Consider the following 27,592-nt stretch of genomic DNA (forward strand, 5'->3'; position numbering starts at 1 on the left):
TGGCGCGGCCGCCCGTCTTCCTTTCCGCCGCTCTCCAGCCATGACCCTGCGAAGACTTCGGCGCCTCCGGCCCGGACAGCCGGCTCAAGAAACGGCGGCGAGCGTGGCCGGCCCGGAAGCTGACGGGGGCCGAGTGTCGGAGCTGGAAAAGGCGCTGGCGGCCTCGGGGGGCACCTTGCCCCGAGCCAGGCGGGTAAGTGAAAGAAGGGACGCCGCCCTGGCGGAGGGGGACGCGGCGGCAGGAACCGGGCATTTGCACCCGCGCGATCCTCCTAACCCGGCGCCGGCTCTCCTTGGCCCGCCTCGCCCAGCCCGCTTTCCAATCCTGGGTGTGTCTCTTGGCGGACCCGATTGTCGCCTTTGCCGCCGCTCGTTTAGCCGCCCGCTCGCGTTCCCCCCCCGCCCCCAATTGCCTTTCCTGCCCGTCCTCTCCCGAGAGGCGAAGAGCTTCCAAGGACTGGGGAACTCGGGAGGAGACCCCCTCGGGCTTTCGCTGCCCAGTCCTGCGAGGAAGGGCTGTCTTTTCCACCACCACCCCCGGTCTTCTCGCTGTCCGTTCATTCTCCGCGAAAGCCTTCGCCTCTCCTCCTCCGGGGAACCTGCCTCGGTTCAACGCGGAGCGAAGCCGTCCGCCTTCCCTCACCTGCGCTACTTCTCGATGCGGGAGGCGCGCTTCTCCGTGCCCTGAAGGTCCCGCGTGGGCGAAAGGGGTAGCCGCGGGGAGGTGGATTCACGCACACTTTCGGCAAGACTGATCTTAGCCTCCTGCTGCCATCCCGACTCATCCCACCCCACCTTTCCTGACAAAACGTAACGCCCCTCTTGGGTGAGGAAGATGGAAAGTGCGAAGCCGGAGCCCGAGTTTCCGCCCGAGCCACCAGAAATTCCTTGTAGTTCAGAGGTCGCCAACCTTGGCAACTTTAAGACTTGTGGAGTTCAGCTCCCAGAATTGGCTGGCTGGGGAATTTTGAGAGTTGAATGGCTGGGGAATTTTGAGAGTTGAAGTCCACAAGTCTTAAAAGTTGCTAAGGTTGGAGACCTCTGTTGTAGTGGACCTGTTAGTCCTGGGATTGACCAACTGTTTTGAATTTGCTTGGAGAAGCTAGTAGACGGGTCTCCTGGGTGGGCTAGGGCCTCTTCTTGATTGTTACCACTTAGTATCTGGAGGCCATTTAAACTTATAATTGATCGATGGCTTCCAGTCCATGAAAGTATTGCAGTAAATAAAAATTAATGGGTGGCAAACCACTTTGGGGACTTGAATCTAGCAAGGAGGGGGAGAGGAGGGGCTTCTGTCAGATGCTTTATTGGGGAACTCCTCTTTGGCCCAGCTAGTTACCTTTGCAGCTGACTTTCTAGATGGAAAAGCATCACGTACTGTATATGCACTCACTGAAGTTGTTTTTCACATTGCAGAAATGTGTGGCTTATGTCTCACAAGACGCGTACGGGGAGAAAATTTACATGAGTGCAGGTCCTACTGGACTGTGTGAGATATATATTTGAATAAGCATACGTTATAGTTTGTTTTTAGATACAAATGTAAAACATGAGTGTGTACATTCAAAGAAGTTGTGGTATTCAGATGTTTCATTGTTTGCATGGGTTTCTTGCTCTCTGGAGGGAATCATTTAGGAAGGCAATACGGTGAAGTAAAAAAGTGTCCATCTGTTCAACATCTCAAATTCTGTGGTTACTGTTCCCCTCCTAGTTGCGGAATTAGTTTTAATTTTTTCATTGCGTCCTGATTAACTCGGTACAAAGCAAAAAGTCTAACTGAGCTCCTTCCACCCCAAAATTGATTCCTGATAACTCCGGATTTCATTCCTTTCAGACTAATTTATTGAGGGGAAGAGGTGCTGTAGTTCACTTTGCAACTGGAGCCAGTACAGATCAGCCAGTGAGCTATTAACTAATGCAGACTAATCTTTATCTGTTGCTGGGTTAGGTATACCTGAATTCTTTGGGAACTTCTAAGTGCGTAGGGGGGGGGGAACTCCTTATGATTGAGGGTTTCCCATTCCCTTCTCCAAATCATCCTAGCACTCTCTTGGTGAGTTAGACTGTAGCTTCCATAGTCCACAGCTTGCAAAGTGGAAATGGAAGTGCCAGGATGCAATGCTTCGGGGAAATTAAAATGGAAAGAAATAACTCTCCTGTTTTCTTTGGTAAGGGTTTATGAAACAAGTTCTGTATCTAAATTTGTTTCTGAGATGCCAGGTTGGTCACTCTAACCATGTTTTGAGGGGAAGGGTGTTGGAATTATTATTTCTTTATTCAGTACAGTACTAAGTGACTAAGGTTAGCATTCTTAGTGCTCATTTTAACAAACCAGTGTCACAGTTACTGCTGCAGATACTGCTGCCTCCAAGTTCATCATTTTATGAGTCTGTGGCTTAACACCGAAATGGGGAATTAATTTGTGTGGTATTCCCTCCTTTATTTGTGAAAGAGGGGATAATGGCACAATAGAACAGCCCTTCTTTGTCTGTCTCAACAAAGGGCAAGATCAAAAAGCTTACAGGAAACTACTCAAAAAAGCCAGGAACCTTTGCTAGGCCTATTCAAAATGAGTCAAAACCTAATAGAGATACATGTGCCATTTGTATATCATGAAAGTATCCTAGAAACAACTGGAAACCTCTTTTGGCACTCACAGGTGCTTTCATCTATACCAGGAGTCTCCAAACCAGGCAATTTTAAGACGTGTGGACTTCAACTCCCAGATTTCCCCAGCCAACATGGCTGGGTGAGGAATTCTGGGCGTTGAAGTCCCCAAGTCTTAAAGTTGCCAAGTTTGGAGACCCCTGATCTATATGTTTGAAGGAAAACGACACACACACACACACACCCTATTTGAACTACATATCCCATTAGGTACAGGTAGTCTTTGACTTGCAACCATTGTTTAGCAATCATTCAAAGTTACAAGGGCACTGAAAAGGTTACTTATAACTGGTCCTCCCACTTATGACCGTCGCAACGTCCCCATGGTTATGTTATCAAAATTGAAGCAATTGGCATGTATTTATAATGATTGCATTTTGCCAGGATTATGTGATTGTCATTTTTGTCCTTCCCAACTGGCATATTACAAGCGAACTCAATTTTTTTTTGGGGGGGGGGGCACGGCGGCTGGATTCGCTTAATGACCACATGACTCATTTAACTGCAGTGATTCACTTAAAACAGTGGCAAAAAATATTGTTAGACTGAGTATGACTTACTTAACAACTACCTTGCTTAGCAATGGAAATTCTGGACTTAACAATTGCAGTTGTGTTCCAGAAAGCAGCCGTGGAGTGTCAGCCCCTGAGCTGCGTTTGAACCGACAGTTAGAAGGAATCAGGGAGTCATTTCCTGTACGGCTCTTCACATCCCGTAATAGCGTCCTGTAGTTACAGCCGCCTGCTACTGTGTGCAGATACAGCAGCTATTAAAGGAAACTTGGTCTGCTGCGACCTGGTGCCAGTGGTTTCCCCCTGACAGCCAGTTTGTTTCGCGGGTTCTAGACTTTATTAATCACCCTCCGAGTGGAGGGGAGAAGTGGCAGACTGCCACACATGGGTGGCGTCTGTGCTAAAACACCTTGACAACCGTGACATCACTGTTGTCCAGAACAGAAGTGACGTAACTGGGAAGAAACAATTACTGGAAAGAGGGAGGAGGCGTGGACGGTATGAGCCCACGTGGAATGGCTTATAGCCTAATTTTCAGTGTTTTGCTTCCCCCGCCTCCCAACCTCTCTGCTGGTTTGAGGTTAGGAGCAATATTTTTATTTCTGTTTCCTGTGCTCATTGCCGAGCATGGGAGTTCCCAAACAAGAAACACAGTAATCGCATTTCTTTTGGGGATGGCTTTTACCTCCAGCTATATTATATTCTAGCTGTGGTGGTGCAGTGGTTAGAATGCAGTATTGCAGGCTAATTCTGCCGACTGCCAGGAGTTTGATTCTGACTGGCTGAAGGTTGACTCAGCCTCCCATCTTTCCGACGTCGGTAAAATGAGGACCCAGACTGTTGGGGGCAATATATGGACTCTGTAAACCGCTTAGAGAGGACTGTAAAGCACTGTGAAGCGGTATATAAGTCTAACTGCTATTGCTATTTTTGAAACCTCTGGCTTCCACTGACAACCCTGATGTGTCTCATATATATATATATATATATATATATATATATATATATATCTGTGTCAGACAGACCTCAGATGGCTGAGCCACACTTCTATCAGATTAATGGCATGGCTGCTCTTTCTCCCCAAACTTTTAAAAGGAATAAAAATGGTCTGTCCTTACAAGGACCAGGCAGCTGCTCCTGTTCAGTGCTCAGGATTACTTCAGCAGAGATTATACTTCCTGCTGTCCCATCCTCCTCCTCCAAATTGTTGAGAACAGAGTAGTGAACTATCTGGTGTCAGTTAACTTTGTAACTGAGTTGGGGGTCTTCCTGTTCCTACTCCCAAAATTCTGACCTCTGTAGCGTGTTGTCCCTCAAGGCCAGCCGCATGAAGTATTTTGCATCAAGAAGCAAGTGAATCTTTGAGTATGCTATGACACATTCAGGGGTAGGCAACCTCGGCTCTTTTATGACTTATGGACTTCAACTCTCAGGAATTCTGGGAGTTGAAGTCCATGAGTCATAAAAGAGCCGAGGTTGCCTACCCCTGCTAGAGGCACTCTATGCCTCCCAGCTCTACTGAAGAAATCCAGATAGCTACAAGATGGCGGCAAAGAACCCCAGTAGTCTCAGTTTGTGGTCCAGATTTTGCAGGTTCAGAAATGCTTCCCTAGGGGGGGGGAAAAACAAGATCAAAGGTTCTTATGCTCCCCGTAATTACATAGCTGTATTTTGTATTATTTTTCTGTGTGCTTCCTGAGGTGCCAGACCCAATCAAGCACATTGGTGATCAGGAGTCTACTAGCACTTTCCCGACTGACACGTTTCATTGAAAAGCTTAAGCTTTTGTGAGCCGAGCTTGCTTCATCAGGTACATGAAGTGCTTTGTTGATGTAGGCTTTTAGCCCCTCCTTGCATTTCATGAAGCAAGCTGCAGTTCACAAAAACCTATGCCTTTTAATAAAAATTGCTAACAGTAGTTGGGAGGGAGGCTGCCAAGAGTCCTGGTTTGTTTGTTTGTTTTTTGCTACCATAGACTAGCCTGTCTCTCCTTTTCAATTGGTGACTAACGTATCTCAGTTGCTTGAGCCATTCCTGACCCATTTTTCTGGCTTCTGTAAGTCTCTAGGAGGTTGTGTGGTGAATTTTTTCAGTAGTGTGGTTTTGGGTAAGGTTCTTACAAATGGATGAAATGAAGAGCCAAAATACATAGGTATGTAAAGCCTTAAAACAATAACAGCCTATTTTGCATTAACCCTTTTCAGAAGCCACCCTGAAAAGGTTCAGAAAGGTTGACCTTGGTCCTCTTCAGTGCCATCTTTCTGCAGACCATGAAGACTGAAAAAAATAAAGAAGGGGCACACACACACCCGCCCACCTCTGCTGTACAAGCTTTTTCAACATAAGCCACTATAAAGACTCCAACCAAGTATTTTCCATAGAATTAAAAAAAATCCTGAATGCTGAAAGTATGTTTTTATCCTGTAATTGGTGGCAGGACCAACCCCAGGCAGTTTCCTGGTTGGGTATCTGGTAGGTTGTACGACATACCATGCATGAGTTTTGTTATGTACTGGGCTCTTGTGATACACCACGTGGGTTGCTGGAGCAGCTAACGGCTCTCCAGCAACCCAGACTAACAGTCTCTTGTCCTGCAATTGGCTAGCCCCAGGCGGCAATGGTTGATTCAAACCTATTGGCTGCCGCCTAGGGGCTAGACTATATATTGCGGCTGGTTGCAGCCCTTGTTTCGGTACAGTTCCAGCAAGAAATAAAGTATGAGTTATCCTGTACTCAGCCTCGCGTCTTCATTCCTGCACCAAAGAACCCACTATTTAACAAGTTTCTTCTTCTTCTCATAACCCCAGAACTCTTTGTTTATTTGCATATGATACGGCCTGGAGGAAAAGGTGCATTGTTTGTGTAGTTTTGAGCCTAGGTCCGTCTCTCCCAGGAAACTCAGTGGTTTTGGTTTAGGGGAGGGTTCATTTCCCAATGCTTGGTTTTGCCCTGAAATGCAAACCTTTGTGCCTGCTTAGCCCCCCAAGTAATTTTGGCTTGATTGCTCTCTGAGAATGTCTTTTTTATTAAAATGTTATGCTACAATAAAAGTATAAAGTGAAAAAAGTGAGGGGGAAAAAGAAAACATAATTTTGACTTTTCTCTAAGAATTTCTGAGGTGGAGTATTTATTGAAAAAGGGTAAATGTGGAACATAACATGTCACTTTAAGAAAAGGACAATTCAGATACTAAATAGTAAGGTAGGGAGAAAGGTGCTAAACCAGTGTTTCTCAGACTTGGCAACTTTAAGATATGTGGACTTCTACCTCCAGAATTTCCCAACTAGTTATGTTCTTCATGCTGTTAAGTTTGAGAAACTCGGTGCTAAACGATTGATTGATTTAAACCAGACATGTCAAACACAAGGCCCGGGGGCCGGATTCGGCCCACGAAGTGGTTTCATGTGGCCCACAAAGCCATCCTGGAAACAGTGAGGAAATGCCCCCCACTGCCTTGGCCCATCCTACTGCTAAGGAAGCTTTGGATACAAAGCCAGATCTCCTCACATGGAGAGGAAGTGGGCCTCCCTCTTGACTTTGCTCTCTTACCCATCATGAGCAACCTGGCTAAGGAGAGCAAGTACAGCAGCAACAGCCTTGAGGAGGTCGTGCAGCTGGGCGCCCCCTTGGGGAAGTGGAGCTGGGCTTAGTGCCACGTGTGCTTGAGGGTTGGGCTGGGCATTTGACCTCTGCGCCACTGTCCAGCCCCCCCCCGCATGGCCTTAGAGGAACAGTGAAGCTCCTCCAGTGGACCATGCCTTGGCACTTGCCCCAGTCCCATCTCCTTTTGCCAGAGACCCTCAGATCTGTCCCACACCTGCCCCATAGGCAACCTTGACGCAAACGATGTAGAACTGGCCATGCCCACCCAGTAGACCACATGCACTCCAGCCATGCCCACCCAGTAGGCCATGCCCACCCTGGCCACACCCACCCACCCCAAGGGCAACCGCAATGCTGATGCGGCCCTCAATAAAATTGAGTTTGACACCCCTGATTTAAAGAGATGAGTAGTGAGCAGATAATAATTGGATGCCCTTTTCCCTTTTCAAAAGGGAAAATTGGGTTTGGAAGAGTTGTCTGTTTTCACAGTTTGTGTATTGTACATGCTTGGCGTGTGTGTGCATCTGGGCCGGAGACCCCCTTTTTTAATTAAAAAATTTCAGTGCAGTAAAATATACAAAACAAACAAGAACAAAGATAGAAAATAAGAAATAGAGATACAATTGCTCCTTCTGCCCTTCCTTCTAACAGTAATTATCATCGTAAACCTTTTCCCTGCATCCTTCTAATCATTTATAATCCTCAAATCATCAATTCATTCTTCTTTTGTTTCATCAAAAGTCCATTTAAGGTTTCCAGTCTTTTTTGAAAGCATCTATTGTTTTATCTATTGATAAACTAGTTAGTTTCACCATTTCTGCAAGTTCAATGAATCTTCCAATGTAGGCATTTCACTGCTTTTCCAACACTATTCCACGTACGATAATTTTGCTGCAGTTACCATATACAATATTAATCCCATATTTCTTGTCTAATTTCTTTGCTGGAGACCAGTTTAGAAGCAACTCTGAAGTATGGAGAATTGAATGCAAGCCTAGCTTCACCCTGAGACTAATTGTGTGTACATGGAGTGCAAAGAAATCCTCCAATGCCTTATATCAGGTGTATTTACTGGCTTTCAGCTCCAAGATCCTATTATGGTAATATTACACTGTACATTGCTGATGGCTGCAAACAGGTAGCCAGGTCAGTTGCATGGTGCCATGGGATCTCACCCAAATTACACTGGGCTCATTTTTTTTATCCTGCCCATCTTATTGGTCTGCTTTGTTTATCCTGACAGATGACCATTTCTTCATTTGTTTCTCCAAATACAGTAAATTGACCCGGTGGAGGAAGTCAAAACCTTGAATTAATACAGATGGGCTGGAGTATCTACAGATACAGCTGTCCTTGGCCTTTGAAAGGAGCAACATGTTTGCCTGGGATGGAACTCGTGTGGAGATGTCTTAGAAAGAGTAGAACTTCTTGGGGCTCCATTTCAGCCACCTTGATGTGAGAAAGAAGCTAACCAGGTTGGGTCAGGTTAGAGCTGAGACGGGAGACCACTAGGGCCTTTAGGTGAAACTGGAAAGTAAAGAAAGCTCTCCAGAATAAAGCAATGGAAAACCTGTTCTGTATACTTGGCAGAGGAACAACGGGAAACCCACAGTCAAGCTCAGCAAAAAAGAATGCTTTACAGATAGTCCCTGACTTACAACCATAATTGAGCCCAAAATCTCTGTTGCAAAGTGAGACAGTTGTTAAGTGAGTTTTTCCCCATTTTATGACTTTTCATGCCGTAGTTGTTAAGCGAATCACTGCAGCTGTAAAGTTAGTAATAACAGTTCTTAAGTGAGTCTGGCTTCCCCAATGACTTTGCGTGTCAGAAGGTGGCAGAAGAGGGTTGCATGACCCCGGGATACGGCCACCGTCATAAATATGAACCAGTTGCCAACCATTCGAATTTTGATCACGTGACCCTGGGGATGCTGCAATGGTTGTAAGGGTGAAAAACAGTCCTAGGTCACTTTTTTCAATGTCGTCGTAACTTTGAACAATCTCTAAACAAATGGTGGTAAGTCAAGGACTCGGTGTACTTTTTTCCGGTGGTGAATCCCTTTGGCCAACCATTCTGGTTTGCTTCATTGGCTATGGTCTTGGATGGACTTTGGTCTTATAACCTTGGAGGCCTGTAAAAACTGCAACCCTGGAGAAGCAGTCCCCACCCATGACAGGAAACAGCCACTTTCTCAGCCCGCAGATGAAAAGCCCTGTTTGTTTATGGAACCACTAGCCATTTGTCCAGTTTTGGGCGGAAGAGAGAGGATAGAGCAGGAGACTCATTTCACTTTCAAAAATTGCCACGTGCAATGATTTGCATGGATTCTGACTCTCCCTGTGGTTCTGCATCCTGGAATTTCTCGGGTGGGAGTGAAGGAGAAAAGATGGAACCAAGGGGTCTCGCTATCCTTTTGGGGTTTGTCCCTTTTCCTAATGGCCTGCCCCACCCCGCCGCCCCCCACCCCTCGCAGTCCCGGCTGCCTGGCACACAGTCTTCAGCCCAAAAGGGTGTTTAGCATTTCTCCCTGTTCCTGCCGCCCCCGCCTGATATTGGAAGCACATGTTTTTCTCAGTGTCTGGGTTTCATTACTGGTGGAGACAGGCTTCTTTGCAGGTCTGAGGCTGCGCCCTTGCCTCTTGGGCCCAGGGAACAACACAAGGGGACGAAAGGGGATGAACAATCAAGAGAAATGGAGCTGTTCTGAAACACAAGCATCCGCTCGCTCTCCGCTGGTTGCCATTTGGAAAAGCTTCTATCACTGCTGCTTTTGGCAAGACCCTCTTTCTTTAGCTCCAGAGGTTCTTCCCTCCGGTGGCTTGCAATGCAACACGTCTCATCCACCAGCAGAGTCAGTGGGCTCCCCCACTCTCTGCAAAGAGCAACCCGCTTGGCTTTTCTTCCACACGTGGCAGCAACACACACAGGCACTCGCGCAGACAGGCAAGCACCGCCTCCCACCCACCCCCACCCCCGAAACCCAGCTGGCAGCTTGGAGGCTCTGAGGTTGATCCTGTGAACTCAGCATTTGGTCTCCTTGGCTGGATGCAGCGGTTCAAAGCCATCTGGCCACACAAAGGGAGGAGGGAGGATTGGGGAATTGGAACATTCTCCCTATTGTACTTTGGGTCAGCCTGGAGCTGAGCTGGGGTGGGCGGAAAGAAGTTTTGAATGCTTAGGACAATCGGGTATTTTTCCTTTCCTGCCTTACAACATGCATCCTTAAAAGATCCCAGCAACATCTTAGCCCAGTGATGGCAAACCTTTGGGGCTTGGCAGGTCAAACATTTGGAAAATGCCTAACTCGACTCTGCTGGTGTCTCTCTCACACACACACCACCCTGACCAAAAGAGAAACAATTCTCTATCCTCCCCCCATACACCTACCAATCTAGGCCACTCTGAATAGCAGCGCTCAATGGCTCTGCTGGCCCAGACCTTGACTTCAGCCCTAGCACTACTGCTGTCACTCAAAAAGGCTGCCTCTGCCATACTCCCAAGGTGCAATTATCCTCCAATCCAGTTTTCCTGGAGTTCTCTTCCTGTTGACAGGCCCTTGTGGCCTACCTGAGCTTGCTCCAGACCACATGAAGCCTTCGTTCTGGAATCAGCTTCACAGAATGCTGTTCCATCGCCTGCCTCTTCAGCCTCCAAAAGCTCTGCCTTATTCTCACGTGACATCCGGAGGTCTAGAGGCTGTGCAAGGGGACCCACCATTCTAACCCAGCTTTTCAAAACGCTGCAAAAACCTGTTTCAAAAATAGTTGTTGGTTGTTTGTGAATGCCGCTGTATCACCCAAAGCACGGTGTGACATCTTTGACACGTGTCATAGGTTCGCCATCATTGTGTTAGACCCACATCCTTGGCCACCGAGACTGGCAAATGATTATCTCCACTGAACTACAAGTGAGCATTGTGACTCTTAAGTGCATGGGTCTTCAAACTCGGCCCTTTTATGACTCATGGACTTCAACTCCCAAAATTCCTCAGTCAGGCACACTGGCTGAGGAATTCTGGGAGTTGAAGTCCATGAGTCATAAAAGGGCCGAGTTTGAAGACCCTTGCTTAAGTGCAATGGGCAGCATATAAATGTGATAAATAAATCCAGCTGCACTGGGATTGAGGAAAAGGCTCAGAAGTCACACCAGGTGTGCTTCTCCTGTATCCTCAGCCAGGAAACCAACAGGTGTGTGTCTCTTGAGTCAATATTACTCTTACTTTCTGGCAAAAGAGATCTTGACCAGGAAGGATTCTGAACTGTAGGGAAGGGCGTGTAGTCAGTGAACATAAAAGAAACTCAATTGGACTATGTTTCTATCAATTACAATACCATACAATATAAGATTCTCCCTGGAGTCAAGCTCAACTCCTGATAACTACCATGTCTATTTTCTTGGCAACACATGGAAGTGCTTTCCCGCAACCACTTTGGGTGGCTTTTTGATTGACCGGACTAATCTGGTGTTGGTGTGTCCTGGTGGTCTCCCATTCAAACATTCACCAAGAGGTCTGCCCCTGGTTTCATATTCAAGATCAGCCCAGGTTGACTAGGTGCTGCTACCTCCTGCTTGGTGATGCCTTGATGCTTGCTAAAGATGGCTTAAGTGTTGAAAGAATGCATGAGGTTGTTTTGAAGCATATACCATGGGAAATCGTATTCTTTTTTTTCATTCGCAAGGGATCTGAATCCTTTATGCCTCTACTTTGCACTTTTTGGTAACTTTCAAGTTGATACTTTCATTGTAAACAATATAAGAGGGTGTTCTAGTACAGGGGTAGGCAACCTTGGCTCTTTAATGACTCGTGGACTTCAACTCCCAGAATTCCTGGGCCAGCTGGCTCAGGAATTCTGGGAGTTGAAGTCCACGAGTCATAAAAGAGCCAAGGTTGCCTACTCCTGTTCTAGTACAAAGGCATGTTATATGTAGAATTACAAGCTTAATGCAGAAAACATTCCTCCTGATAGCTAATCAGAATATTTGGGAGAGGTTCTCAACAGACACAGTAGCTCTGATTATTCAAGCATTTGACTTAAGTGCAGAATCAACGCATGGGAGGAGGAATATGCTCGTCTCCCACCGGTAGGAAACCAATGTCTGTATCACTTTGTTGGCCTTTTCATATTATTATTTTTTGTGTAATTATTATTTTTATATCGCCTTTGTTCCTGAGAGCAGTGTAACCCTGTCTGTGCTTCTCAGCTCTAAAGTGGAATGTCTGGATAAGGCTCAGAAGGACTCGGTTTTAGCTTTCAGTACCTTCTGGATCTATTAAGTAGAATTTGAATTTTGACTAGCTTGCTACAACCTCCAGGGTGAAGACACTGCCCATGTGCCTTCTGGATCAATTCCCGTTATAGTGGGATTCAAATCTATTCACTCCACTCTCAGCAGGCCACCCAAATATCCCACTTCACTGATGGGAATTTGTTGAGGTCACTGAAACGCCATTGTCGAGCTTGACAGGTAGGGCCATTTCATTCCAATATGGAGCTGGAAACCCTTGTCCCTACACTTGCTTCTGCCACTTGTCCCTTCCCCCCACGCTGAATAAATGCAGCGACCTACCGGTTCGCTGCTTCCAACAGTCTCCCTCCTTGTCTGCTGTTCAGAGGCCCGTTCGCTGCTCTCAGTTGCCATTTTTTCCAGCGTTGGGCTGCTTAGCTGCGCTCCAGAGCTGGCTGTCTCGTTCTTTGTTGCCAGCTGCCTCTGACTCCACATGCAGCCATTCATTTACTGCGCTCCTGTTTCCTTTATCCTTTCTATCTTCCTTATCTAATTTTCTGCTTCTTTTCCCTCCCTTTCCCCCCCCCCACCTCATCTCCTATACTTTCCTACTTAGTTTGGTTACTTCTCTCCCTGTGATCCGATACTGCTTCCTACACTGCCGCCATCTTGGATTGCTTGACTGATCTTCTGAAAAGTCATTGCAATCCTGAACCTGAGTTTGAAAATGCTTGCAAATGATTCCAGTGATGAAAATAAAAAGAGATTTATGTTTTATGCCTACAGGTTAAAACAGAGGTCATTCTAGGCTGGGGGAAGCGGGTGGAGTGCTTGCTTGTCAGAGGCAGACAGGACGAAGTCTTACATGAGCAGCTGTTTATTTTCAAGCATAATTCCAATTGCATGTGTAGCTGCCTAATAGAAAACTGATGCTTCGTTTCTTGGCTGCGCCTTGCAGGAGACGTTGAGTTCAGCCATAAACCAAAGACATGCACGTTTGCACACTTGTACAACTCAGATAGTTTAATGAAAGCCAGAACATTATCAATTGCCATGTTGTCAGCAGTTATGTCAAGATGGCTGAAATTCTTCAGGGGACGCGACATGGCATGAATGTGGGGCACCACCCACCTCCAAGGGTGATTGAATCCATTTATATTAATAAAATTTCCTAATTGCTTCTCCAAATTTCAGTTCCCATCATTTGCTCTGTTGAAGCAACAACAATGAAAGCGTTTGTTCAGAATGGGCCTGGCAATTAATTTTATTTTAAAATTAGGGCTTCGGAATAAAGTGGGGCTTTCTCTTCCAAAGGTTTTTCCTTTTTCGTGGCACCAAGCCATGTGGCTTTGAAAGACTACAGTGTTCAGATGTGACTTTCTGAATGCTTTTCATCAACCCTGGTGGTGGGTGTAAGACCCTCTTAGTTGGCATTTGTGGTTTTGGGGTGTGGAAACTTCGCCAAGCTTGAGATGCAATTCCAAGAAATCTTCAGGCTTATGTGAAAATTGGATATAAAGCACCAAGATGCCCCTAGGAGATTCAGCAGCCTAGATAGTGATGTGCCATTTGTTTTGATCAATTTTTTAGTCAGATGATATAAATCTCGGCTGGCTTCATTGACAGTTGTTTGTTTGTTTTTTGCTTCAAGGAATGAAACAGAAACCTCATTCTGAATGTCCATGAATGAGGACCTAATGTGCTTTCAACCTAGAGCAGTTCCCATTCATGCATTGTGCAAGTGGCTTCGTAAAACTGAATAGCCAGTTTACGGGTAGCAAACCAAATTGGGTTGATGATGGCATCAGAGGACAGACATCCCCTGGAGCAAAGGAACAGTTCTTTCAGATGCAAGAAGCATAATCCAGATCAGGATTATAGGAAGGGGGTGGTGGTTTACAGGATGAAGAACAGGGACTGCCTCCTCAGCTTGCCTCCAGCAGGCTCCCCATTCGAATTCCCCTCCCTTGTGTGTTGTTAACCAACTGCATGAATGGCCTCTTGTCTAGCAACTGGCTTCCCAAAACAGTGTCTGCTTTGGATTTAGCTGCCTCAGGCAGAGTCCTCGTTTCATGTTGGAGACCTGTTTACATTGCCGGGTTGGCAGTGACAGGCATCCAGAGCAAGCTATCAAAGCTGAGCTTTTATTGAAAGCACATAATGAAAATGATCTAAGTAATTCTTACAACAGCTCAGTAAACAAGGTAGGCAAAGATTCTCTCAGATCTTGATGCCGCTTGAAGACTGAAAGTGGAGTCATCAGATGGCAGGAAAATGTGCTTCGTATGCAGCCTTTAAGGCCTCTGACTCTGGGGTTGTTCTGTGGCTCCCTTGGGCCAGTCCCTGGCTCAGTGCCATCAGCGCTACATCTGAGTGAGGTTTGAGGCCTGCCTCCTACCATACTCTTGACTAATTCTCTTTTTTGCACCTCTCCTTCAGGGCTCTACATTCAAGTGGCACTCGCTGAGCCAGTCCCCTGAGCAGCACAGGTAGGTGCTAAGTTGCTCCTTTCCTGCTGGGAGAGTTTCAGTGGTAAATTTTGTCCTGCTCTGCTGAAGACAGGGTTGCTTTTTTCCCCATGTGAGCCTACAGAGAAAGGCTTGCCTTCCATGCAGTCTAATCAAAAGCTGTCTGTTTCTTGCTTGTGCTCGCTTAGGACCCGGTCTTGTTTCCCCCCAGTCAGTGGCTGAGAGTCAGTGAGATGGTCCTACAGTGGTTTGGTGGTGGTGGTGATAGGGAATAAAAGAAATTATGCACCTGGAGGTAATTTGCAAGCACTGCCAAGGTATTTTGTCTTCTGGGATAGAGCCTTAGACTAAGGACCCTTTGGCTGTGTTAACTCCAGTCCTATATCTCCTGCTGGGGACAGAATTTCACCACCTAAAGCTTCAAAACGATGGTTAACCTCTCATGGAATAGGGTAGACTCACTCTTCAATTTGTCTCTTTAATAAGTAAACTTTTCAATTGATGGGGATTGCAATTCCTCCTTTATCTCTCTGGTGCAACTTTCCTCAGCCTGGTGTCCAGCAGAAGTGGGACGTATAATACAATGCTTTGATTCAAAAGCAAAAAAGTGCTTCAGCGCACACAGGGCAAGCATACCATATACCTTTCTGCAACTCCTCAAACCAAAATCCTCTTCTGGTAATGGTATACATGGTAATAGGAGTATACAGGTTGGAGGACCAATTCCCACCGTTAACCTCTTTGGTTAGCAGGGCTTATGGGAATTGTGGTCTTAGCATATCTGATGAGTATCAGATTGCCATCCCTGATAGGAGTTAATCTTCCCTTCACTGGGATCCAATGCAAGAAGACTCGGATGTGGCCTAGTTGAGTGTTGCTTCACAATAAGAGACTTTAGACAAAATATCCATAAATTACATTTGATACCGAATCACCTTCAAGCTTTAGGAATGTGCCCTTAAAGCTGCATTGATGAAAGTGATAAGAGCAATTATTGCCACTTCAGCTCTTTAGGAAGAAGCTTTGTTGTGCAGAAACAAAGAGAGAGAGCCAAGAAAGGGCTCACTGGAGAAAGGACCTTTGTTTTTGCCTCATCTACAAGCCCTGTGGTTGCAGTTCTCCAAATGATTGGAGGTGAAATTCTCCTGAAGCTTTCTTAGAGAACAGGAAAGTTGGGTTTTAACAGTGCACATGAAAGGTATAAAGCAGGGGTAGGCAACCTTGGCTCTTTTATGACTCGTGGACTTCAACTCCCAGAATTCCTGAGCCAGCGTGGCTCAGCTTGGAAACCTCTCCCTTTCCCCTCAGCATGGCTGGCTCAGGAATTCTGGGAGTTGAAGTCCACGAGTCATAAAAGAGCCAAGGTTGCCTACCCCTGGTAAAGGAATACCTTTCCACAGGCTTGTGATTTCATTGCTAAATGGGGAGGAAAAGAATTTCCAGTTTTGAAACGTCGTAACTAAATATAGGATATCTGAATGCCATTGTCTTAATATCTTATTACATTCCCGTGTCAAGTTTTTGCCAACATAGCATCCTTCAGGTTCTTCTAACCTGCTACCTCGCAGCATGCTGGGTGATGGGTTTTGTGGGCAGTCCATCTTGAAGGTGCAAGGCTGAAGAAACAATGACCTTCCCCCTTGTTAGAGCTACTGTCATATGTGATAGACAAGGAGAACAAAAGCCAGGAGTAATGCAGGCTATTAGGAAATGTCTCTGTGTAAAAGCTTCTCCTAAAATATGCTTCTGAATTATATTGGGGACGTTTCTTAAATTCCCGGTGACAGCTTGTAGAAATTAAATAAACGTTTGGGAGTCGCTTATAAAAACCCTCTAATTCAACCATACTTCTTTTCCAGAAATAATAAGCAGAACCCAGGGGTGGTCAGTTGGGTGTGTGCATGCACCCATACGTTATTTGTGGCCAGATATTCTACTCTGTTTTATAAAGAGGCGCAACTTTTTCATGAAATGAAAGGAGGAATCTTTGTCTCCTTCTTGCAGTTTCCAAATTATCATTAAATAGAGAGGCATTTTTTATCAAATGAGAAGAAATTTTGACCACTTACTACCCTTATACCAGATGGATTCATATCATAAATGGACAATGTTCATGGAATGACCCATTCCATTTAAAAGCACAGAACATACACTCAACTTGCAATATCTGGTGGTAATATATGGGACTTTGATAAAAAAAAAAAGTGATTGATAATCTGGGTTATTTGGATAGGAAGGCAATGCAAATATTTCTCAAGAGAATCTGCAGAATGTTCAGTAAACAGTTCATTTTAGTACTGAAGTCATTCAAAAAAATTTTAGGAGAACTTGACAGGGATTTTTAAATGCATGTTTAATTGTGAAAGATTGCAGCTCTGTTGTTTAGAAGAGTGGCCATCCATGTAATTTACCCTAAAAGATGGTCCCCGTATGTTAGATTATCTGCCATTCTTCGGTATTTATCTTAGGTATCTCCTTTTTTGCAGTAAATGAGTCTGCAAGAAAGAGATGCATCTAAAAAAGCATACTCTTGAATAATGTGTTGTGGTTGTTTGATACTGAATCTATGTTTGCTTCAGCAACCCCATCCCTGATTACATTTGTGTTTGCTTTGGCTATGTTTCTGCACTTGGATCTCCTTTTGTTATTTTGTTAGCTCCAGTCTGGATTCATAAAGACTGGATGATACACAAAAAGGCTGCTCCCTTCCTGTTTGTTTCTTTGGCTCAAAGTGGCGATATGGAAGGAGCTGTAAGGGAAAGAGGGACTGTGAGCTGAGGAGATGATTCTTGGGTGCGGCAATTGTTTGATCCAGCTGCCTGGCTAAGGGGAAGAATGCTGCTTTCGCTCCCCACCAACCCTGTATTTGAACACGCATGAGACCGAAGTTGCTGAACTATGACTAAGGGAAGTTCCTGTAACTTAAATCATATTGTGGGGCAGTGCTTCAACTGTGGGAAGATGGAGGAATCAGAAAGTGGACAAAGATCCTTACACAACTTTGGGAATAGGGCTTGGAATCTGCCTCATGCAAGGTCCTGAGGAATTTCAGCTGAATTTCTTTCCTCTTGCATTGTTTCAGGAAAGTGATCACGCTGGAGAAAGAAGAGAGCCAGACATATGGTTTTGAGATTCAGGTAAATGTAGGGAGAAAGCCTTTTATTCATTCCTAAACTTACCTCACATCCAACTAAGTTTTGCAGGCTGCACTCTGCAGGAATTGAGGACAGGGTTTTAAATCACATGCCTCAGGGTATTTGCAAATGGGAAAAAAGTTGAAATACAAATTTCAGACTCTAAAAAAAAATTAAAAATTGAGGACTTAGATTTTTCAAAGCAATGAATATCAGATCTGAGGAAAATATGACAATGTCTTGAATCTTGCCTGTCTCACTTTTCAGCTGAGTTTGATCTTAGACATTTTAGAGAATGAGAAATGATCCAAATCGGGCAGAATTCATTTCATCTCACAGCTTGCTATGGCTGTCTAGCTCTTCATGCTGTTTTACCTCATTCATTATAGATTACAGCATCAACCCCTAATCCACCCTTCTCATGCCATAATAAATAATTCTTTTTCCCGTCTGGGCAATTTTCAGACCTATGGGCTACACCATCAGGACACAAAACGTGTGGAGATGTTCACTTTTGTTTGCCGGGTTCACGAAAACAGCCCAGCCCAAGCAGCAGGCCTTAAACCTGGTAAGAGACTTCATTTACTGCATTGTACTGCTTCAATGGAGCTCAACAGCTGACTGGTAAAATCAGCAGATACGATTCAGGTTTTAGACCTTCCTGGCCTTTAGTGGCCAGTGAGAATGTCATTCTGTCTTCTTGAACTGCAAATTTCAGGGCACACTTGTGTACAGCCCTCTGTTTTATTGTCTCCATGCTTCCTCCCAGCTTTTTACAATTGTAGGGAACACCGAGTAGATCTCTGTTGTGGAAAGCCATTGGAGGACAACATGATATCACCGGCTCCTCTTGTTACTTCACAGAACGGAGCCTGCAAGGCCACAGTCTGAACTCCACATGTCATTTGCTGCAGGACACCCTCCAACTCAGTCTGCTCATTTCCCCAAGCCTGGGAGCGTGAGCTTCTCTGTGAGGCTCCAAGGACAGGTGCTGAGACCCCAAGGTGAAGGCTAGAAATTGGGAAGTGTACAGGTAGAACTTGCTTAATGATTGCCCTATTTAGCCATTGTTCAAAGTGACAATGGTGCTGAAAGACTAGCTTTACAACCAGTCTTCACAGTTACAACAGTTGCAGCGTCCCCAGAGTCACATGATTGACATTCAAGCACTTTGCAACCAGCAAGCATTTAGGACAGTTGCAGCATCTCATGTTCATGCGATCATCATCTGCGTATTTCACAGCCAGCTTCCCACAAGCAGAGTCAACGGAGAATCCAACCGTAAAATTATAATTCACAGTCACGTGATTTCTGGCTTAATGACTTAACTCTGAATTGTTGTAACAACTGCCGTTGAAATGAGGTTGTAAAGCCTGTTGGAATCACATGATATTTCACTTAGTGGCTGAGTTGCTGTTCCCAGTTGTGGTCACTGGGCGGGGACCATCTGCATTTCCTCACCTCTCATTATTTAGAATCAAAGGAGACCACAGTTGATGGGGACATGTGGAATCCTTGCAGATTTCACAGTTCTCACAGGACTATCCTCTCCAGATTTGACTACAAATCACCAACATGTTGAGTAACAAGTGCCTCCCGGTTTTCCATGGAAAATAAAAGGAAAAAAAATAGTACTAGACCAGTTTAACATGCCTAAAACAGAGAAAACAGAGGGCGGGGAATCAAGAAACCCTCTCCAGACAGACAACAGCAGGAAAACCTGTCTCTCCGTTTTCCTAACATCATCAGTTTGTCCAGCTGGGGTTTCCAGATTTAAAATATAATAGTTCAGAAGGCATTCCTGTTCACTGGAATGCTAGGCATTTTTCTGAACAATCAAAATACTGCATGTTTTCCTCTTAAAATGGGCAGTGGGCCCATTGTCTCCTGGCCAACAGGACTCATGGAAGAAATATTGTAGTGTACAATAGCCAAAGAGTGGGGTCTTTCCGAGACAGGCCAGTAATGCAGACTCCCTCTCCTTGTTCTTTCCTTGCCTGTGATTCATTGGCTCTTTGTAAGGAGGCCTCCACCATCTCTGGCTTCACATCACAAGGAACCATGAAGAAGGCTGGGGTGCAGCTTTCACGAGGGTGCCTTCTTCTCTCCTCCCAGCTGCTCTGCTCTGGAGAGCCAAAGCATGGCATCTTCATTTAAAGCAGTATTTTTTCAAACTTGTCACCTTTAAGATGTATGGACTTCAACTCCCAGAATTCTCCAGCCAGTTGAAATCCACACATCCTAAATCTGACAGGGTTGAAAAACACTGCTTTAAAGAGTCAGATTGACAGCAGGCTCAGACAGAGGTGAGGGGGTGAATGAATTAGAGGGTTTGGCTGTGCAATATGGTACCCTCCTTTCTTCCCATTAAACACTGCTTTTCCTGTTTTTTGTACAGAGGGCCTTTTTTAAAAAAGTATACCTCTCCAAGCCGAGATCATTTTTCCCAATAGCAAAAAAATTTCTGGCTCCCAAACAGTCTCTTTTTTCTCTTGTAAGCAACCCTAGTCCTCAAAATCACAAGCTGTACTTAAAAATAGCAGAACAATCTCAGAAAAAATTGAAAGAATATTCTGTTAAAATTTTCTATATAGTAATAAATTACTGTTATCTGTACAGAATTTTTTTATGAATTGGAATATTGCATTGGAAGGTTTAAAATGCTTCTATTTCTCCCTAATACCACATGTACCGTGTGTGTGTGTGTGTGTGTGTGTTTGTGTATACACACATACATACATACAGACAGACAGACAGACACTCTTTAAGATTATGTGTACATACAAGCACACACTTAGTCTCTCTCACATACATACGTTCTATAAACACACATACATGCAAACACTCAGATTCCCCGTGTTTCTGTTCTTTCACCCAACTCAAATATCTTTTTATTTTAATTTCTGTCATTTTGTTCAATAAAACAGAGAAGAAGAAATTTAAAAAGTCATGAGTATTCTTGATTAAATATTTCCCCATGCCCCTCCTATGGTTCTGCCCTCACTAAACTCTTGACACATAATTAGAGTGCTCAGAATAAAACCAAATCAATGTGCAATTATGCTGTTTACATAATTTAGATGGCGCCCAAGACAAAATTGTCATTGCCGTGTTGGTCTGTGGAAAAAAGAAATCCAAACCCATACTTGTGGAATAATTTTATGAAGACCAAATAAATGCAATACAAGTGTGTGCAAGCTTTTATGATCATTTCTTTAAGCAAGCAAAACCAGGGGAAGAGGAAAAATTGCTTCACCTCTTTTAGCTGTGAAGCGGAGAGATCACAGTCAACTCTGATATGGGCATTGTGGACTGAAAGCCTTCTTTGTGTTAAAGATGTGGGGATCAGGCATACAAGGCCAATAAAAAGTGGGGGGCTTCGTCCATCCCTACCTCTACCACCAATTCAGTTTTTGGCTTAATGTCATGGTTCCAACAAATGGAACTCTTCCAAGAATTTTGAGGCCTTGTTTACCTTAAAGAATCTTTATTCAAGTAGTATAACATCGGCACTAACATAATCGAAGCCAAAAACTAAATTCCCCTCCCCTGAGCACATAGTATCAAAGCACAATTCCCTCCTCCAATTAACAGTCATAAATCACATTCCCCAATTAGTTCAAAGCTTGGGCTTCCCCTCAAGTTCTCCAGACCGCCAATTCTTTACCATCTCTTATTTCAACAACCTTGGTTCTCATGCTAGGTTCAGTATTATTATGTCTAGGTGGACTCTCATGCACATTCCCCCCAACCTTATCATCACCTAACTCTACAAGTGAAAAGAAGAAAATGGCCACATCTCCAACGGTTGTCAACGCAAAAATATCCGATGTTAGCAGCGTTGACACCAAGCCTGAGAGACCGAAATAAAGAATGTTTTTGCAGAATTGCAGAAGTGATATCTTAAGTTCAGGCTTTAAGTGTGCAGCCCAGTAGAGATCCTTTGTCCCCCCCCCCCCCCGACTCCTTTTTGTTGCCTCTCTGCTTTGTAGGAGACACAATCACAGGGGTGAATGGGCTTAACGTAGAAGGCATCCGGCACCGTGAAATTGTGGAGATCATCAAAGCATCTGGAAACGTGCTCAGGTAAAAGCCAGATTGCTGCTTTAAGCCAGGACTAGCCCTCCCCTCCCCCCACTCCATGTGCCACGGCTGTGGTTTTCTATCCACGGAGGCATCACTCATCTCACTTTGTCCCCTGTTCAGGTTAGATACCTTGTACGGTGCATCAATCCGGAGGGCCGAATTGGAGGCTCGCTTGCAGTATCTCAAGGTGAGTGGCATTCAAGCAGGAAAGTGCAATGAAATGTTTACAAGTTTGGCTCAGGTTGCTGCCCAAAAGAGGCAACCGTTTTGAATTAGGGCCTGTACATGGATATGAAATGATATCCCCAAATTCAACCTGGGTAACTGCCCTACAAATAGTCGTATAGACAGAATTGCAGTTTTTTGGCTTTGATCAGGATGCTCCATACTCCTAAAAAAAACCAGAAAGCTGTCTTATGCCAAGTGCAATTATTAGTCCATCTGGCTCAGTATTAACTGTAAAAAAAAACAGCAGTTTTCACTGCATAGGAATTACTAAGGGGAAAGGAGCAAAGTTAAAACTTCCTCCCCTATTCCCCCCCCCCCGTCCTTCCTTCTACCCACTGATATGTCCCTTCCCATTTGCCTTCTGCTTCACCCATTGTGATCCCCTATTTTGAGGTTCTGTGCAACTCTTCAGCTGAAGAAGTTCTCTGCTGTATAACAGCGTCTTGGAATGGAGGAAATCAGGGAAAAATGCAACCTCTCGGGCAGTGTTCAGCAAATTAAATTTTTCAATAGGCGTCAAAAGAAAAAAGAAGAGTAGTTTAGACCAATCTAACCTCCTTTTTAAAGGGACGTGGTGGCTCAGTGGGTTAGGACGCTGAGCTTGTCGATCAGAAGGTCGGCAGTTTGGTGGGTTGAATCCCGAGTGCCGCGTAACAGAGTGAGCGCCTGTTACTCGTCCCAGCTTCTGCCAACCTAGCAGTTCGAAAGCACGTAAAAATGCAAGTAGAAAAATAGGGACCACTACGGTGGGAAGGTAACAGCGTTCCATGCACCTTTGGCGTCTAGTCATGCCGGCCACATGACCATGGAGACGTCCTCGGATAAGCGCTGGCTCTTCGGCTTTGAAACGGAGATGAGCACCGGCCCCTAGAGTCAGAAACGACTAGCATGCATGTGCAGGGGAACCTTTACCTTTACCTTAACCTCCTTTTAACACTGATCAATAACTTTTCCACTTTCCATCAAATGTTTTCCGGCACTATTCACTTTGTTCTAGCACAGTAAATGTCATTTTCACTGTTGGTTTTTCTGTATCAGTTTCCCCCAGCAGGAAATTCTTGATCTCCATTTCTCCACATGCAATATATCCTAACAGCAGCAAGAAGGGATGAAGATAGCCATGCCACCTAGAGAATGCAGGATATGTTTCAGGGCTAAATTTTAGGCTAGTCCCTTTTTCCCCCCTTTATATTCTGCCTTTGTTTAAGAAAAATAGCTGTATGAATCCTCTTAAGAGGTCTAATTTTACTTACAATTCCAAGCTGCCGAAAAGCAAAAAAAAAAAAGAAAAAAGTGGTGGGCCCAAACTGTATCTTTATGAGATGAGGGATCTCTTTAAAATAGTCTTATTCCCCATGATTAAGGTGTAATTTAAGGTGATTCTGGACATGACAAAAGGAATACCTACACTGATATAAAAGAATACAGCTGGCGTAACTAAATTGAGTACGTTTCTTACATTGCTTGAATTTTGGGTTTTGCTTGTTCTTTATAAATATTATAGGCAGTGTGGTGTAATAGTTAAGGCATCAGGCTAGAAACCAGGGGACTGTGAGTTCTAGTCTGATCTTAGGCACGAAGCCAGCTGGGTGAGCTTCGGCCAGTCCCTTCATATCATCCATAGGAACTAGACTCAAAGCCATCTGTCTGTCTGTACCTACTTATTTACCTATCTACCTATCTATATCTGGCTGGCTGGCTGTTTATCATCTATCTCTATCTAATGTTGCAGGCTTTTAAGTTTTTTTTTTTAAAGAAAGAAATTTAAACTAATAATGCAGTGTGTCTTTGATTCCTGAGCTACTCTCTTATTTCTCCTGTTGTTCAGAAAGATGTTCTTCATCATCTCCTACTTCATATTTTTCTTATTAGATATTTCATAAACTAAATCGGGAAGTTCTACCTGCAGAGTCTGCTGATAAATGGAGCCACAGCCTTGTTTAATTACTGTCTGAGAATCTGTATTTCTGAGGATGTTTTATGTGTTTAGCAGGAAGCCTACCTATCCTTGAGAAGTAGGTGGGCCATTAGTATCTTTCAGAAGCCAGCAGGTAGTTGGACAATAGGCTCAACTCTTCTCCTCTTTCAGGCTTTTATTCTGTCTCTTCGCAGCCCATAAAATTTGCAACTCTTATCTATTGGATTCTTTGAAAACACCCCCCCCCCAATCCAAGCAGGAGAAACCATCAGCTTTAGTCACAGAACGAATAAAAAAGGAAGGATAAGATTTAAGGAGAATGGCTCACCAGCAGTCAAGCACCATTTGAAGGAGATCATAATTAGATATATAGTCTTGACTGATCCTTGTTGTTGTTTGTAATGTCAGTTTCTTTCCATTGTAGCAAACGCTGTATGAAAAATGGGGAGAATATCGGTCATTGATGGTCCAAGAGCAGCGCCTGGTCCACGGTAAGTGTCAGAAGAGTGCCGGCGTTTTTTGTGATTGTCTTCTAGATCATGGATGGAGAACCAAATCTGGCTGGCAGCAGAAAGACATATTCCATGGTTTACAGACTACTCTTGGTTGTGTTTGTGTAACCCACTAGGCGAGGGTTTCTGGGAATTGAAGTCCACGCGTCTTACAGCTATCGAAGCTGAGAAACACCGCACTAAGCCAAACCAAGATTACCACAAAATGTGGATTCAAGCGTGGACTAGTTCTTCTCTTTGGGAGAAGAAGCAGGTTCCTGCCTTCACTTAAGTAATTGTTTGCTCTTTCCTGGTAGGGATCGTGGTTAAAGACCCCAGCATCTATGATACGTTGGAGTCTGTGCGCTCCTGCCTGTATGGCTCTACACCCTACGGGATGCTGTTGAGAGGAGCTGGGAGTACTTACAGCAGCGTGGGCTGTGTCAGCACTGCCACTGATGAGACTGAGGAGTCTCTTTACCAAACTTGCTTTTTTGACTCTGCCGACTCCCTGGACATTGTCCCTGCAGCAGCTCAGTCTTCACGCCCCAAGACAACGTTGACCCGCAGCATCAGCGTCAAATGCTCCACCACCAGCAGCAGCAATGGGGATGCCTATTTCTGGGACAAATCCGGAGAACCAAAGAACTCTGTAGTCACGTCAAGGCCCCCCAAAAGCAAACAAGGAAGTTTCCGCAAGAGACTCCTCAAGTTTATTCCTGGGTTGAATCGTTCTTTGGAGGAAGAGGAGAGCCAGTTGTAAAAGGACATTCTTCTTGGGAAAGCAAAGCACAGTTCAGCCGTGAGGCCGGCTGTCTCTGCTTGCTGTGTTCTCTATTTATTTATTTATTTGATTAGCAGAGGACTGGGCTTCCGAACGCCAACAGACCAGCTCTATGGAGTGCAGTTTGCATCCGACTTTTGGACGAATAATTCATCAGCTGGGATGGGAGTGGGGTGAAAGGGAGAAAGGAGACCTCAAAAGGGGGAAAAAATGTAGCACATTGTGAGGCCAAAGAAGTACAAGTGATTTTGTATACTTCATTCATACGAGGGTAGTTTGGGTTTGGGATGTTTTTCAGGAATTGGCATAAAGCAGTCTCTTCAAATCATTGGGTGGTTCTTTGTTGCGGTGGGCCATAGGGTGACTTCTTTTAGAAATGGATGGGAAACAGGACATTATTATTGGTTTAACTAGCAGGGATAGTTTTGTTTTTGTTTTTTTAAAACGGTATGTTTAGTTTGCGTTTGTACATTGGGTGGCTTATGTTAGGACTTAATGAGGGGGGCATTAGGAGAGCCAGCATGTTAACTTAGCCTAGAGCATGAAAGTAACATTTGAGGTTTAGTCAGAAAGATTGAGAAAGCTCAGACCCGAGGCAAAAACTATCCTCAGTAGAAAGCAAAAGCTACCACCTTCTTTTATTGGACACCCTCCAGATGCATTGGGACTTCAAGTCCCAGAATTCCCGTCTAGCCTCGTCTTTGGCCATGTTGGCTGGAAATTTGCATTATATTTAGAAGGCTCAGTTACAGGAATGGAGTGAACTGCGTATGAAATCAGCCTCGGTAAGTGGGTGTGAACTAGCAAGAACTCCCAAGATATTTCTGCATTTTGGTTTTGTATTTTTAAGTGTTGAAGGGCAAGACTGCCAGGGGTTTTATGCATATCAAGTTCAATCTTTCCCTTACACTTGGGGCCAGGCCGATTCTAAGCTATACTTAGAAGAAGGAACACTTAATCCAGTTGGGGAGTCCATGTCTTGCAGTCGGCCCCTATGTCTACAGCAGCAGATACTTTCCCTCCCGCTGGGAAGGCCGAAGGATCATCAATTGAGCTGTAAATGTATGGGGAACTCCCTACCCCCTACCCCCCCACACACACACACCAGTTTGTATAAATGTGGTTTCTGAGCTGCTCTGTATCTTTATCTGCTCTGGGGAGTTACATCCTGCCTGCCTCATTGCCTCCAGAGGCTGCAGCAACTCCCCACAACCTCCCTCCAGTCTTTAAAAAAATCCAGATGTTATTACACATTTTTCCTCTCCTTATTCTAGAGCAACTGTGAAAGGAAAAGTTATGAGGAAAGAGGTCTTGGTGTTACATTTTGCTCTTTCAGCGTACCTAATTCTACTTGAAAGGCCAACAGACCAATAGGAAGTCCCAACATTCAGTTTAATAAATTCAGTTTATTCTAGTTTTACCGACTTTTCTCCCAAGTTTGTAAAAGATTGGGTCTGTCAGGAGTCCCCACTTTGCTCCTGCTGAATTAAACACTAATTCTCAGGACTGCTCAGGAAGAGAAATAGAGGAAGTTAAACAAGATGACCTTATTTCCAAGAGAGCTGAATCTTAAAGATCTGGATTAGCAGGGTAATTGGATATTATGAAGGCCGGCCCTAGGCAGAATGAAACTTGTGGCTACCTTGCCCAAACCTCAGTGCAGCATCTTTCTAAGGATTGCTTCAAGCTATAGAAGGAGAAAGGGAGAACGGGACATAGACGTAGACAGACATAGACATAAAGATCAATCAGTCTTAATTGTAATCCAGCATATCTAGAAGGTGCCAGTTTGAGGAAGGCTGGGCGAACCTTAGACAAAACAAGAAAGGTGTTTGTCTAAAACCTTAGACAAAAGGTGATTTGCGATCTTCCATATGGCACTGCACTACAACTCCTGGCACCCCCTTTATTATCGGCTGTGCCAGCAAAGGCTCTTGGGAATTGTAGTTTAGCAACATTTGATGAGCCATATTCCTGGCCTAAGTGAAGTCCTCAGAACAGAACTGTGCCTCTGAAAACGGCTTCGTGTCTGTTCCAATCTCTCACCAGCAAATGCCTTGTGTGAGGGAAACCAAAGGGCAGCTTTCTGGTTTTTCTTTTTTTAACTTTATCTCAGGAAATAACTGCAGGAAGAGGGGAGGAGGGGGTGACACAGCGCAGACGGGAAAAGAGTGGCTGTTGTGCACCCTGACAGATATTTCTCAAAAGAGATGCTAAAGGGGGAAGAAGCAACAAACAAACAAAGCAAGGCCAGCAATTTAGGGAGGCACCGTGTGCCAATAACTGTGTTCAGCTTACTTATGCATAAAAACCATATTCAGAGTTGGATTTTTGTACAGACATGTGCAGCTATGTTTCCACTGTAAACTTTTGGATAAAACTTGTGAGATGTTTTGCATTCAGATAGTAGTGCTCTCATTTTTCATTAGTCTTGCAAACAGCAAGGTAAGCCTTGGAGCTCTTCAACCATCTGC

At 44.6% G+C, this 27,592-nt stretch overlaps 1 protein-coding gene across 1 annotated transcript; it reads left to right on the top strand.

Annotated features, from left to right (window-relative positions):
- On the top strand, nucleotides 1-27,514 carry TAMALIN (trafficking regulator and scaffold protein tamalin). Its single transcript, XM_081320400.1, has 8 exons — nucleotides 1-193; nucleotides 14,449-14,498; nucleotides 17,560-17,614; nucleotides 18,077-18,179; nucleotides 21,604-21,697; nucleotides 21,818-21,884; nucleotides 24,268-24,334; nucleotides 24,652-27,514. The coding sequence occupies exons 1-8, from the start codon at nucleotides 41-43 to the stop codon at nucleotides 25,095-25,097; spliced, it is 1,035 nt and encodes a 344-aa protein (XP_081176526.1). The 5' UTR covers nucleotides 1-40; the 3' UTR covers nucleotides 25,098-27,514.
- Nucleotides 27,515-27,592: the final 78 nt, after the last annotated feature.

The sequence above is a fragment of the Vipera berus genome (assembly GCF_964194415.1).
Source record: "Vipera berus genome assembly, chromosome: 2".
Lineage (NCBI taxonomy): Eukaryota > Metazoa > Chordata > Lepidosauria > Squamata > Viperidae > Vipera > Vipera berus.